Source organism: Vanellus vanellus (assembly GCF_965231255.1).
Source record: "Vanellus vanellus genome assembly, chromosome: 3".
In the NCBI taxonomy this organism is placed as follows: domain Eukaryota; kingdom Metazoa; phylum Chordata; class Aves; order Charadriiformes; family Charadriidae; genus Vanellus; species Vanellus vanellus.
In genome coordinates, this window is record NC_138907.1 from 3,487,271 (window position 1) to 3,503,001 (window position 15,731).

Sequence of the window (15,731 nt, forward strand, 5' to 3'; positions counted from 1 at the left end):
GGAAATTAAGTCAATTACTGTTTCTATAATGCAATTACTGTTTTATTAGGAACATCATTATTTTAACATGTTGGTTAGTATTGATCAGAAAAATCTATGTGTGATAATATATCTGGGATAAAGTACTGTATGACTCAACTGACCTGAATTTGTCCTTCATAAGAATAAAATTCAGGAAGTGTGATGAAGTCTGGCAGCCTCAGTTTCCCCATCTGTACAATGGCACCTATGTATTTTCCTGCCTACACTATTTCTTTGCAATTTATGGATAAAAAAGTAGTTTCTAACTAATAAATATTTAACAGTAACCTGTAAAAGTTCTCGTGATGTAAGTGATGCTGCTTCTAAAATGCTAATATACTAAATTTGACATTATCAATTCATTTTTGTAAATCCCAAATATATACTTGTATACTGCCTTGTCTCTTTGTTCCCCAGCCATTCAAAGCTCTGCTGCTGGCAGTGAAATGCTACCTTTTCTTCTGACTTTTAGAATCTATGTCTGATTTGACTATTGATACATTATTATACTTTTAAAATACTTGGTTATTTCCTTTTTGGTTTCACTTTTTCTCGTATTCATCTAGTCTACAGTAAAAGTACAGTGGATTTGTGATACTAATTATAATGTTTCTTTTCTTTTGCATTCTCATTGCAGTTCCTTCCAGTTTTTAGCTCACTGTTTTGCTCCAGCTTTATGCACTGTGGGTGTTTTACATGAAACATTTGTCACAGCATTGTTTGCCTTTGAAAACAGTGGAATGATGCAAGTTTCATTTTGGGCTCTGTAATTTTGGTGCATAGTCTTGATTGGTACCAAAATGCAATTTTGGATGTGTAATTCATGTTTTAGGAACTTTATGGTGTTATATGATCATGTTGATGTTCTGTTAAGATAATGGATGTGGGAATTCTCGCCTCAGGATGTGCATACGGTATTGGTAGCACTTCATCAACCATGTATTTGGGAATGGTTTTGCTTTGTATGTATGTGCTTGCATTCTATTAGGACAATGTAGCAATATGTAGCAGCAGGTTTAGAGGTAGTTTGTCACCTATTAGTGAGAGTGGAGGTAATTTCAAAGCACAGAAATGTCTGGCTTAACTCTGGAGGGTTGTTCTTCATGATTTTCCTCAGGCTACCGGTAAGTTTTGTTCCCAGGGCTGCAGCATGGTCACTTGGGCTGGGAGACAAAGGGAAGATGGGATGTGCCATATGGGATTGGTGGGGTAGCTGGCCAAGAGGGGTCAGGGAGCCCAGAGATCTTCATGACTATTTCATGCTGCACATGAAGTACCACAGGCCTTGGATGCTACCACAGCAGGTGACGTAGCTGCAGTTAAAATGCAGGTTTCTACCTGGCTTCCAGGGAGAAGATTTCTCCATCCTCTCACTCCTGTGCGTTGGAAGTAAGCTAGAAATCAATCACCATAAATATAATGAACATTGTAGCTATCCTTTACTCAGTCAAGGTTTCTGCTGAAATTTTGAGTGAAGTTTTTGGTACTGGGCTTTTTACTGTCATAACTATTTAAAACACATTCAGGAATGCTCATGTGTTACGTTTTCTTTTCAGTGCTTGTAAACGCAAAGTACTTCCATTAATGCTGCTTGTGACAAGTCAGCGTGGAACTAGCGAACTGAGAAGAAAACAACCCTATATGCAAATCCAAAATGGATATACAATGCGGAGGGCCAAATAACTATGTGCGCAGAAGGCAGCAATATGTACACCTCTCATGACTGTGCAAAGAAGTGTAGATATGCCAGCACAAAAGGAGAGTTTGGTGATAAATCTGCAAAAATTTAGCCTATATCCCGTGTTTCTGAAAAGGAGGCAAATAAAATTACTGTGGTGCCTTCAAGACCCAGGTATCTGTTGCGCTGTATGCACAAGCAGAAGTGGTTGCTGATAAAGATTTCTCCATTTCCTACCCATAAAAATGGCAGGAGAGTATTCCTTTTGACCCCACCTTGTCATTTCTGCTTAGGAAGTCAGCTTTCCAGGGCTCTCTTGTATGCGTTTGTCCATTGCTAGCGATTAGGGGTCATTTGTTCAGCTGGAAATGAGGGACTTTGGGAAGTGTCACCTTTTAGTTTATTCTTGTGTCAGCATTAGCTGCTTGGTAAATATTGTCTAATGTTTACTGACCAGAAAAATTGTTGAAAGGCGTATGTAGGTATACAATGTGCCTTCTCACAAAAGCTGTCTGAGAGACCTTTCTTTTTGATAATATTGTTAGGAGAATCAGCAACCAAATGTTGGGAAGAAATGCCTGTCTCATCATATCCAGCCCTCTGCCTTTTCCAGTGGCTCAGCCGTAGACAGCTGATTCAGGAGGTTTCATCCTTTTTTCATGCTTTCACCGTGGCACAGTGTTTCACAATAGCTGAAACGTGTGTATTTTTATGATGATAATTCTGATTTCAGGCTGCAAGATCCTGGTCATGGAAAATTTGCAGGGTTTGGGTTATGCTCACCCGTTAGTATTAAAGAGAGACCCCTTTAGAGGACTTTAATTTTTTGGCCCTGCGTAGTAAGACTGTAGTCTTATTGCTTCCAGTCTTGGAGCGTTTCTGGTTTTCACGCGTATACTCAGGTTTTCTTCAGCAAAGGCTCAGAGGAACTGGATTATTTTCCCATCTCTTGCACAGAATAACAGTAGGACCTTGGGGTTATTCTGCCTTTGCTCATCAGCTGTCAGAACCAGGGCTGGTTTTCAGCGTGTTAGCTGATTTGTGTTTATTCAGTTCCAGCTAATGTTCCAATCTCTGCTCACTCCTGGGCTTTAGGTATTGTTAAAATACAAGTAGTAATAATGACAATGGAAAACAGTTTTTGCCTTTCTCATATGGTTATTGCTCCAGAGATTAATGAGTGGTTTAGTAGCAGTTATACTTTAGTTGGTTGCGAGTTGATTATTATTAAATAGAAATAATCTTTTAATAATACTATTAAACAGAAATAAGGTGCAGTACATAGTATGGCGGTAATCACCAGTCTTGTTTCTGGTGGCCCCTGGAAGAGATGCCTGGTGATATGACACAAGCTACCGATTCTCCTGCTTATAATTGGTCAATCTCTTTATAAATCATTATAAAATACTTTCCTAATTTTTTTTTGTTATAATTTCCCTGCATTTTTAATTCCATTATTGTAACATGGATGTTACGCAGTCATGAATGGGACTAGATGTGAGTATGAGGAAGGAAAGCTTTATAACCTACAGTTCACACTAAGAAAAAAATTGCTAACTTCTAAATTGTAGATTTTGCTCTGGTTCAACAAAACACACAAGCCATGTATAGAACAGTGACTACGTGCACGATTCCTCTGATCTCAAGGAAGAACAAACAAAGTAAACGCTTTTAATGCCGTGCTTGATTTTAAGAGAACAAGTAAGTTCTTTGAAAAAGGGGAGAACTGCTCTGTGCTTCTTAAACTGGAAACGTTTAGACTCCTCTGGCCTGAGTTTCATGCTTCTGAATTGCGTTCTGCAAGAGAGATGGTTTTGGAAATAGTTGAACAAAGTTTCAGCTGAGGCCTGTAAATGCCCTCAGTCTTGTATCTGAAGCACAAAATATCCTGGTGAAGCACATGCTAGTTCATTTGTCTCTGTTTTTAATCATTTTTACCTAGAAGCATGTGCTTTCTGTGTTCAGAAGGAATGTTGTATCCCTTGAGAAATATTCTCTTCTCCTGTTGTGTGTCCCTCCCCTCTGTGCTTACCTGTGCTGCATGGTCTGCTTAATGAATGTGTGGCGTTTCCAGATGCATGTCTACAGGAGCCCCAGTACATTTTAACTGGTGATAGTGACATCTCTTTCCATCCCTTCCTTTAGGTTGTGTGGAGGAAACTTGGAGATGCTGCAGGGTCGTGCCCTGGAATTAGACAACATTTATCAGGAAATCAGTATAAAGGACCTATGTAAAAGGCCCTGAGCAAGTCTTCTCTCTGAAGAGAAAGAGCTTGAGCTGCCGATGAGAGAGAAAGAACTGATTGTGTCCACAGTGACTTCCCAGCTGACGACAGGCTGTCTGTATGCACTACAAGAGACTTCGTTGGAAACTAGTAGAGATTCTGCGCAGAGGTCTTTCTGAGGAGCCATGTTGTCAGCGTTCCCCGAATACTGCTGTTTTGGTATACTGGCTAGTGAAACGCTGCTGCCGCATCATCACTTCAACACACCATGTTTAGAAGCACTGAGGTATTTGCATCCCAACTAAAAGATAATTGGGATTCTGCAGGAGTTACAAGAAATAAGTTTTATTTTTGTTAGTTACAGTGAATCTCTGGTTAAAGTCTAAACAAATTTTTCCACTGGATTTAACAGAGGTTTTTCGCCAGACTGGAGAGACATTGATAAACTGTGCCTTTGGTCTCCACAGTTTTGAGAAAGTCACTTCTTAGTAACTCACGCTTCAGTCTGTAAAATATTGGTTAATGGTGCTTAGGCAATTTCCAGATGATTTTTTTGCTTTGGTAGAATACCTGCCTTTGGAGGTGCTAAAAGACCATAAAGTCTCCTAACCAGCCAGTAGTGTAGCATAACTACAGTACTTGTAGTGAAACACAATTTCTTTCTAAATGAAAGTAAAGATAGCTTTCTTTTTGATTCACTTTGATGCACATCTTCTGAAGACATGTACGATGTTCACAGCCCTTTAATGAACAGAATACTTAGGTATCACTATTACAGGTCTCAAATCGGAATTTCCATCAGATGTGGGGGTTTTTTTGAAAGTATTTTCCAGTTATCAGGATGTTAATTTCTGCTGTTTAATTTAGAGACATGCTGGTTTATTTAACAAGAGTCTATAAGGATCTAAAAGATTGCACTGCATTATAAAAAAGCTTTTCTTGCCACTGTAGCGTTCTTTCAAAGAAAAAGGTTTCATTATACTTGGAGCATGTCTTTCATTATTATGAGGCAGAAAGCTCTCCTTCAGATTGCCTGAGATTTGACCAGACGGCGCCCTAGATGTGCTTAGTTTATTTTTATCTATGTGTATGATACTAGTTGTGTGTATTGAATTGCAATGATAGGTATTTTGTGTATATCTAAAAGCAATGATAGTTTCACGTATGAATGTGCGGCAGGCTTGTGACTGAATGCTGTTGCTTAACTTTTTACCATAGCTGAGCATCAAAAAGACTAATAAAAGTTAAAAAAAAAAATAGGAATGCAACAATTCCTGGGTTTCTGGTTTGTTCTTGGTTACTAAGATTTGAGCCGAAGTCAGAACCTCTGTTTTCTCTGAGCTTGCACTGTGCTGTATTTGTGGGCTATTTGCAGTGGAATGTAGCTCGGTTGCTGTACAATCTTTTGTTATATAGGAGTATGATGTAAATCTGCTAACTGTCTTCAGAAAAAGGTGTGTCAATTTGCAGCAGTAATTATGTTGGTTTCTCTTGTTATTTTTACTTGGTACCATTTGACGTAGGCCTCTGATCTAGCATTGCTTTCTCGGGCAAAACTCCTGTTCACTCGGTCTCCTTGAGTTAGAAATGCAGAATCCGGCCTTCCATTTTGAAACATTGCACTCCTGCATAATTTCTTATATATAACCCAGCCCACGCAGTTGTCTGTTATCTTTACACGTTGTTTTCTCCCATACATATTGTTTGCATAGTTAAACTTAAATTGTTGTATTCCTATATATCTATATATATATGTATGAAAAAATGTAAAACATGTACTTGTGCCTGCAGTACGTATGTGCAGGGACTAATTTGAGGGACGCTGGTCTTTTGACACTACACTTGTGTAAATTTTGATACTGTATTAAAACTATTTTTTTACAGTTCTGCATATGATTGGGTATCAGGTATCTGTGTTCATCTTAGCAATGGTAATAAATTATAGAATCTCACCATTGTTTTCTCTCCTTTAATGACCGAAGCCGGGAGGTGCTTAGGCTCACGGGCAGTTTGCTTTGAAGGAGCTGTTTGAAATGTTTCCTGCTTGGTTGAGAAATTATGTTGTGGATTTTGTTCACTTTCTGTCCATGTGTCTTAAAAAATCCCCAATATGTGGACTTGCTTGTATCTTTTATGCTGACTGAGGTAGCTAATATATGTATTATATATAGACAGTGGGGGCCACGCAGCAGCTCCAGATTGCCACCAGCTGCGTGCCCCAGGTGTGATGTGTTAATTCCTCAGCCCTGCGGCAAAGGCAGCCCCAGGGCACCCCTGTGGGGCCCTTCCTCCCCTCTTCTTGCACAGTGTGGCTTTGAGGCGAGGACCAGGCAACATGGAGCTCCCGGAGCTGTTTCCCTCAGGTAAGAAACACAGGCATGTTTGTGGTACTGGGGGAGGCTGGTTGTGTCCTGATGTGTGTCGGTGGCCTCCTGCATCTCTGCCCTGGGACCGTGCTCCCTCGTCCCACCACAGGCTGTGTGTGTTGGGTTTTCAAAAGCGCAGTGAAAGGGCTGCCTATTACTGCTTGTGCCTGTGAGCAGAAAACTTGCACTAACTTTTCTGGGGACAAAAAAAGTACTTGGTACAATCAGTATCTTGAAGCTGATAAATCCTGTGGGGGCTCCACAGCTTACTAAGCGGAGAGAAAGTGGGCAGTGTGTGAAGAGGGTCAGTGCTCTGGAGGGGTCCTGTAGCCTCCTGATATGTCTCTGCGCTAATGAATAAAAACTGCTGTCGGAGTCATGGACCTTCAACTCATATGTCTTGCTCTCTGCCCACATGGTTAGGCGTTTTTCAGTAAAATGTAATTGCGCCAAGCCTCACGGACTCCCTCATTCCGTTGTTTTTAGCATAATTCTGCTTCAGTTGAAAATTTGCACATGTTGTTACAGGGCCATTCCCAGCTTCTGAGCTGAGCATGAATGAGCTATAAAATTCACTATGTGAGTGAATTTTAAATAGCAGTTGTGTAGCGGATGTAGTGAGTGGATTTTATATTCTGGAGTGGAGAAAAGCTGCTTTGCTGAAGGGTTTGAAGCTAAAGAATGGCAGTTTGTTTTTCAGCAAGTGAATGGTTTCAGTAGAGCGTGTTCCCCAAAGGTTGCATTTGATGGACATGTTTATGAACAAGGCACGAAACCAGTGTGCCCCTTTTAACATTTTGAATGCAGCCAGCCCAAACAGCCTCTGCGGCGTGGGGACGGCACCTGGCCCCATGCTCCTTTGTGCTGCCCAAACCTCTCAAGCACCAAATGCCCCACAGGCTTTCCATGCTGCTGTCGGGTACCTCCCCAACAAATAACACTCTTGCCAGGGCACTGGTTCGTTTAATTCTTTATACGTTTTTTGAAATAAGTCCCAGGGTGGTGTGAATTCTTTATACTGATCTTGGTGGTTTGATACAGAAGTGGCTCAGCCACTTTTTTCCCCGCTTTCAGGGGGGGAAAATCTTGATGAGACTGTCCTTTATTTTGGATTCTTGCAGAATGGACTAGCAAATGCAGCTGCCAGGTATATAATGCCAAGACCTCCTTATACCTCCATGCTTGTCTTTTCCAGGCTTGGGTGAACGTGTATACAGGGACCCCAGCCATGAATATCCTCAAGCCAGCAGCTAGCTCTGCGACTCTGGTCATCCAAAACCCTGAAGGTAAGAATAGCTGACTCGCTAGCAGATCTGCCTGGATTTAATAAATAGAGGTTCTGCATTATTTAATTAAAGAGCAAACGGGCATTTGCTGGGCTGCCTCATGATTATGGTACTCTCTAGCACATGCAGTCAGGCCCAAAAACAATCATGAGATGGCATTGCCAGAGCTGAAAACTCACATGGGATATATGCAGTATTGGGAGCGAGGGGGAAGGAGAAACTGCAAAAGGAGGAAAGAGGAAATAATCTTCTTGCTGTTATTGACTGTTTTGGGGTTTTTTCTTTTTTTTTTTTTTTTTTTTTAAAAGAACCTCTCCCCCTTCCTCCTTGGTGACTTCAGAGTCTTCGTGGATTTTTTTTTTTTAATCCCAGAAATAGCATGGTGTGGCTGAGATTTTCAATATGTAGAAGAGAAACTTCAGTTGTTACGAAAAGCCAAATGCTGGGGCGACTTTACAAAAAGATCAGAGAGGAGGGAAAGGCTTAGTAAGACTACATGGGATGTCCCTGCACACTTCTGACTTTGGTGGTGGGTCAGACAATCCAAAAATGGTAGCATGAATGAAAATAAAGTTTTAAATAGTCTAACGTAAATAAAAATACTATCATGTTTTAAAAACTTAAGAGAGAACACGGACCAGAGACATAAACCTTACTTGAATCTTTCTTAACTAAGAAAGATCAAACACTTCCATGGGAGTAATTAGAAAAATGAGAAATAGTCATGGGGAATGATGAAAAATAAATAAAATTGTAGCATCTTCTGATATTGATACAAGGTCTTTTCTGGCTATGCTGGAGCCAGGCTCTGGGTACCTCCAGCCCTGTCCAAGCATTTGTGGTTCTTCTCATGCTAAAGGCTGATGGGGAAGGACCCCAGGGACTTCATTACATGCTTCCATCTGAAACAGCTTCCTAAACACCTGGTTCACAAAGAAGTGCCAAAATAATAATAATGAATTTTTTAATATGTTTGTTAGAACATGATAATTACTCTCCACTTGAACAAGAATTTGTTATAATTATCTCTTCAGTGCAGTAGCTGTGGCCCTGAAGTTTGAAGTTTCTCTGGTGGGTTTCCCCACTACTGTGAATAGGTTGAAATAAATTTTTATAATGATTTATTTATAAGTCTTCAGATGAAAAAGTAAAGGAAAGGTAACATTGGGAACACATCCCCAGGCTCTTGAAAGAAAGAGGACAAAGGGAAGGGGGATGGGGACCTGTCCTGCCAGGATCTAGGCTGCAGGTGAATCTTCTGCAGCGATTATGTGACTAGTGGTACAACCCATTTGCTATGCAACTCACCTGTGCGTATGGCAATGATAGAGGCCTGAGAGAAAGGCTGTGTGAGAAAGAAGGTGATTTAATGTTTTCACATGTGATTTTATTTTACTTTTTTCAGCATTCCTCTTGATAAATGCCGGGGGACAGGGTTGGCCCACGAACAGTAGTGTTCCCTGCACCTGAACACCTCAAGCTGCAGAGCAGGAGGGGGTTGATGGCATGTTTTTTTCAAGATGCTTTGAAAGTCCCTAGTGACAAGTCCCTTGGCTCAGGTGTGTGCGCTGAGCCCTGTTAAACTGTAGTATTGCTCATGGTTAAGCATAAAGGTCGGAGAGTGAAAGAAAAACACTCAAGTTTTGAGGTTGCCTTGCAAAGTAGTATCTGGTCTGTTGTCAGAGTGGTGGGAATTGGCCTGAACATCAATCTGTGGCATGGGGCTGTTGAGCTGCTCTGTTTTCAAAGGCATTGGACTTTGTAAGAGAGGAAATATACGATCTAAAAATACATTATTTTTCTCCCCCTCCTGAAGGGGAGGTGTTTACAGACTGCTGCATGTGCCCATTTAGAAAGTCCCAGAGCCCCCCAGAGCCCACCCTATACAACCTTGAAAATCCCAGGAAAAGCACACCATGAAACACGGAAACGTTTCCATGGGAACTGTTCCTCTACTCCTGCTAATAAAACAGACCTATAACACAAATGATAACAGGTCCCAATTTCTGCACCAAACTACAAACAGTGAATGCTACAAAGGGAACCAGTAAAAAGCAGAAGTGTAAATCAACAAAACTGCTAAATTAGGTATGTGTGTGCCTTCCCGCAAAAAAACACAGCATATAAACAAAGTCCTCAGGAAAAAAAAAAAAAGGATCATTTTAATTATAGCACATTCAGCCAACATAAACCCCATGGATTGTGTGAAATCAGGTTTGTTCTTCTGATACACAGCAGGAAACACTGTAGCAGATCAAATACGTTCAGGGAGGCTGTCTTGCTAATTGCTGCTCCTAGCTGAGCCAAAGCAAACTATTTAGACAAAGGAGAGAATTCACTTTTTATTTAGTATTAATTATGAAATAGCATGTCTGGATGGGCTTCACAATAACACTACATTTCCTGGGGAAAAAAAATGTAGTTCTAATCCTGTGAAATAATAGGAGAGTTAACCCCTTGCTTCAGGCTGGAACCCCAACATGTGCTTACAATTAAGTGCAAGATGAATGATGTCTCGAATAAGGCCTTTCCTTCAATCACAGCAGATTATGAAACTCATTTTAAAGCCTTCTTTACAAGCATTCTTGTATGTTCTCATCTTACACTGATGTTAAAGCAATGCGCTTTTCTTTCTGTTAGGATTTTTACACTTCTGCATGTTTTTTTTTATTTTTTAAGCCTGTTGTTATGGATATTTTGCAGCATCTCTTTGGCTTCTCACTAAAAATTCTGGAGTTTTGTACTGGATATTTTGAGGCTTGGATGTGTCACTTGGGCACTCTCACTTTGTGCTGCCAATAGCCTACCAAATGTTGACTGGAGGTTTTCTTTTCCTCCTGTACTTTTTTCCTGCAGCACGCAAGTGGTGTCTCAGAGTGGCTTAGCTGAATATTAGCATTTGTAGCCACGGACAAATAAAAACTGATGTGGCAGGGAAGAGGCTGCGATACCGAATGCCAGAAGTGAGTTGTTCTCGGACTTGGTTAACCACCTTCCACACTTGGGCAGCAGAAGTGGAGTTGCTGAAGTTCAGGCCAGGTAGGTGCATGGCCCAGTAGAAAAAGGGGACCAATAATGAACTTGTATGTGCAGCCAAGTTTGTAGGAAGTGGATGAAAACATGGAGTAGGAATTGGCTGGGGTTGAAGGCTCCTTCTTTCCATTGTGCAGCAGATCCTAGTGGTCGCCCTGGTTTGGCTTTCTTTTACATCAAGCTTTGAAAACACAGAACCGCAAAAGCAGCTTCTTGAGGCCTTCTGCTCTGAGTGGTGCTATCTAGAAAGGCAAATCTTCCACAGCATGGGCAGGTATCTTCTCTCCAAGAGAACAAGATACTGCAGATAGCACAAGGACCTCTAAATCTCAGGCTTTGTGGTTCAGTTTGTCTCGCTTAACCACGATGCCCCCTGCCCTTGCTTAGCTGCCTCACGGCACCCCCATCTGTCAGCTCCCTGCAGAAACATTAGTCTGTCGATGCACACAGTGTCACCCTTGTGCATCAGGGCACCGTGCCTCACTGGCAAGACTGCTGGCAGCCTTAAATGGCCAACAGGAGCTTCTAGGGCTGAAAGGAGAACATATGTTAGATGCCTTTTAACGCCGAAAACACTTAAACCAAAACAAAACAAAAAAAAAAGAAAAGCACATCATAGGCATTGAGCCTTTTGTAATGATGCATAAGAGCTGCTACTGAACTTATGCACAGTACAGTAAGAGAATAGTACATATTTATTAGTTGCCAGGATCAATACGTAGCATGGTACAGCCTCCCTTTTGCTCAGGTGCTCACATGTGCTCTGTGGGTCTGCATGCAGGTACACACATGCGCACACCAAGCTTTATTTGAAGGTCACTGAAACAAAGAAAGATGTAGGTTAGGTCATGGTCTGGTGTGTAGTGCACTTAGAGGGTGTTGCAGATAGGGTCTTGCACTCTTCCGAGCAAAGTCTGTTCTCTGCTATAATGCCCAAAAGGCAGTGTATTTCTCTTGATAAGGTGCTCAGCACAGTTTCTCAGCTTTCCTGATGAGGATACCGATCAGGTGCCAAACAGTTAAAAGGAGAAACCCAAAGTGAAATCAAAAGTAAAAAGGATTGTAGCCAAACTGCTTATTTGTATCTTGCCATTCAGTGGCATCTGAATGAGTGATTTCAAAGTAAAACGTGCTCCCTTGGGATTGTCTGCTCCTGCAGACAGGTAGAGCACCTCAAGTCCAAATGAGGTAACATGTAGCTAGGAGGACTCTAAGCTTCTTCATTTAATCACAGTAAATAAGATACACGTACATGTTAAAAGAAAAGATTTTGCCTCCCAGAGATGAATTATAGCAAGAAATTTTTGTTAAAATGTTCATCTTAATTGGTTTGCTAGTAACTTTAAAAGGGGGAAGAAAAGGTAAAATAATGATGAATGATTAAACCTTGTCCCCATAAATCCCTTTAATAACATTAAGGGAAAAATGAAATAGATGTTGAAGGCGGTATACTCCAAGGTGGCTTCACTAGAAGAGCAAAGGTACGTAATTAGCACATTACTGTTTGTTTCTGCACAGGAAAATAGCCATTCTGTATCCAAAGGTGCCACAGATGATCAAGAAGGGCAAGGAGTCCCCATAGTTCAGGTGCACCCTTGACGCATCCCATGGGAAGAGCCTGGCGAGCTTGTCCCTAGACCAAGGGCTCGATGTGGCAAAGCAGAGCTGCCACCATCCTTCACCCATTTGGAAAGGGCTGTTTGGGCTTGATGCACTACGTGTGTTTTGCAGCCATGTGTATAACTGGGCAGAGAGAAAGGCAGGAAGGCACCAGTACATTTCTATAATCATAAATTATACCATATATTACCTGGAGTTCAATCTCTAAATTCTGTGTTGACCCCAATAGCATGTGGCTATAATTAAGCTGTCTGCCAGAGCAGGTCTGCCTGGTGATTACATGTCGGGGCCTGACTGCACGTGACAGCGGAGAAAAGGGGTCAGGCACCCAAGGACCTTGACAAGCCGCATGTGAACAGGCGAGCTGTTACCACAATTTAATAAGGTTTTGGAAAGCATGCTGAAACAATTCATAACAAGTAAACAGGATAGGAGTGGCCTGCAGTCATCTGCAGGGGAAGCTGTTGCCGTTGGCCGTGGCACGCGCTGGCGGCTGAGTGCCAGCAGGGAGCTGTGCGTGGACCAGGCTCTGGGGCTAGACCATACCAGATGTGCAGGGTTCATCCCTGTGGGTTGGTCACCCCTTACCAACTGCAGTGTTGATCTGTGTTCAATTCGGTTGGATTGTCCTCACGGTGAAAAAGTTTTCCTTAGATCTGCCCAGAATTTCCTGTGTTCCCATTTGTGTCTCATCCTTTCACTGGGCACCTCTGGGGAGAGGCACGCACCTCGTGCTCCAGCTCCCAGCCATCCTGGTCGCCTCCATGGACTCATTCCAGTATGTCCATGACCATCTGGGGAGCCCAAAACTGGACCCAGCACTGCAGATGTCTTGCCAGTGGTTAGGAGAGGGGAAGGATGACCTCCCTCAGCAGCCCTACTTTGTAAGCCCTATAATACTGTGGCAACAAATGCTATGTTGGTACTGTGACAGAATGGAAACTACTGGAATATTTGAATATAACATCCATAGTCCATATGTGCTTATGTTAAGTAATAGGTTTATTGTGTCTAGCAAAATGTTTCTGCAAGTGCTAATGGAAAATTGAGATTAATGTAAAGGCAGGTATGTGCCAGCAGTGTGCAATAAACATGCTGCTCTAAAGTAATTTTGGAGAAACTTTCAGATTAAAAAAAAAGATTGAGCAGTTGCCTCAACAACAACAACAAAACAAAAACAAAAACAAAACCAAAAACAACCCCCAAAAAAGGTGACTACTTCAGACTATCCAAGTAGCTTCCCTCGGCCCTTTGAAGCTCTTCCTTTTCTCAGATGAAAGGTCCATGTGACCATATACTTGACTTTTTCCCTGCTAATATCCCTGCCTTAGCAGGAAGAAGGAACAATGGAGAGAAGATGGCTTTTGATAACATTCAGACAGTGATCTGGTCTGCTACTGAGCAGTGCGGAGACATGAGCAGATAAGGGTTTATCTTTGATCTTGATGAAATAATTGATGCTCCAGCATCCTTCAGTGATGCTAACGTGCCTGGTTGAAAACTTCCTCGTCTGTTTTGGTTTTGCGCTGTTGACAAAGGGACAGAGGGGCTTGTTCCTGCCTGTGTCTCCGTCGCCAGGGGTCGCCAGCAGACCCCAAGGACTCTTGCTTCCCAGGGTCAGCGCTGTGGGGTGGAGGTTTTGTGGTTTTGGGACCAGCTGAACAGTCCAGGAACCGTCTCATTGCCTGTCACCACGGGACAGACCCTGAGGTGCCAGCTCTGATCCCGCCACGCTTGGTTTTCTCTCTTGTGCGCTCTATGTCAGAAGCGGGGAGGAGAGGGAGGCTGGGCCCTCTCTCCCACCCCTCCTCCTCTCCCCTCCCATCTCACAGGGCTGTTTCTCACATTTTTTTTCCTCACGCCTCACTGCCGGGTGCCATTTTGTCTGTTGTTGCACCCGCTTCGCCTGCGGTGCCTCTGGTCAGGCTGAGGGGCTGCGCTGTGCCCTGGGCCGGAACCCGCCAGAACCATCCAGAATGGGCGGGGTCAGCCCCCGCCTCTCCTCAGAGCGCAGCCCACGCCCAGGCACTCACACCCAATGCAGGTACTCGTGATAGATATTAAAAATTCCCCTCTAAATTTTCTCCCTAAGGGTAGGTGGAGTCCCACAACAAGCTCTGCATTTTCTGGGTGGGCTGATCTACCTCCCCGTCCCCTCGCAGGTGGGCATGGCGGACATGGCGCCCGGGCCTGCAGCGCCCAGCCTGTGTTGTGGGCAGAGCCAGCTCCCCCCTCCCCAAACTGTCCCTCTTCTCTCGGGTCTTTCTCCAGGCTGGCATTAAGATTTGGGAAGTGTTGAGACCTCTCTAACTCAGAGCCTGAAGGGGAAAAAATTGGTTTGAATTTGGAGATTTCTGGTCATTTTGTGTCACAGAGGGAAAAGTCCATTACCTCAGGCAGAACGGCATCTGCATAAATAATTTGTTCCTCTGCTTACTGCCCATGGTTACCTGTGCATGCTCTGCAGCCATCGGTATCAAAGATTGTGGAAAACTTTTTGAATGCCTGTTATAAAAAAATGTGTTCTAAATTGTTTGCTGCATTTTAGTTTTCTGTCATCACAGAAACTATATAAACAGCGAAGTCCGTAAAACAGAGTGATTGCAAGAGAGACATATATTTAGTGTAATTATTCCATGCTATTCTTTTGGATGGGGAGGAAATATTAGGCAAACTAGTTTTTTGGGGGTTTTTTATTTGTTGTTTGTTTTTTTTTTTTTTTTCTCTAGGAATAATCAAATATGATCCCTAAAAGGTTTTTTGACTAAACTGCCTATTAACCACATTTGTAATTCCTATTTCACACATTATTAGGCTCTGAATTCTGGTGCATGAACAAGAGGAGCTAAAATTATATAAATCAAGGGATGGTATTAGAAGGGAGCTGTATAACCAATCCAGAATAACACTCTGGCTTGGTCTCAGTTCAGGTGTGTCCTGTAAGTTTTCATTCTTTACAGATAAATAAAGATGACCAAAGGACAGGAGAAATATGACTGCAATGCTGGAGTCTTAGCTGAACTATAACTGCACACAAAACCAGTTTTTTATTCTGTTTTCAATTACCTGAGCGATCCTTACAATATTTAAACCCACCTGGAAAGGTAGTGCCAGCTTAGCTGGAGAGGCATTCACTTAAAAGAAAGGACCCGATTCCTTTCATGTTTCTGTTGCTGCTTCATGGACACAGTCCTGTTAACTGGAATTTCATGGGTATAAATGACTGGAAAATTATCTCAAAATGATGCATTTTCTATTCTCGTTTTGGCGTGTCTGTTGCAATTTCTGGAGGAGTAGGTAAATTACATGGAAATTTTCAAATCTAGTAATTAAAAAGGTTTAAAATTTAATTTAACCTTGCAAGTTCTTTCTTGTGGTGGAACACCTTAAACAGTTTTTTATCTTGAATGGTTACCACGATTGGTGGAAACAACATGTCCATCATTTGTGACTATTGCTAAAGCGCCCTCGTTAGCGGCTGCTGGGAATGCCCTAAGGCCCA

The 15,731-nt window shown here is 42.3% G+C and overlaps 1 protein-coding gene across 1 annotated transcript in view; it reads left to right on the forward strand.

Moving 5' to 3' along the window:
• Positions 1–5,870, forward strand: part of CCDC85A (coiled-coil domain containing 85A) — a gene marked incomplete at its 5' end in the record, with an annotated part of 82,403 nt that extends 76,533 nt beyond the window's left edge. The window contains one exon of the mRNA XM_082480221.1: positions 3,845–5,870. Coding sequence (XP_082336347.1) covers positions 3,845–3,934 — 90 coding nt within the window. The 3' untranslated portion in view covers positions 3,935–5,870. The remainder of the gene's footprint in view (positions 1–3,844) is intronic.
• Between the last annotated feature and the right edge of the window lie 9,861 nt (positions 5,871–15,731).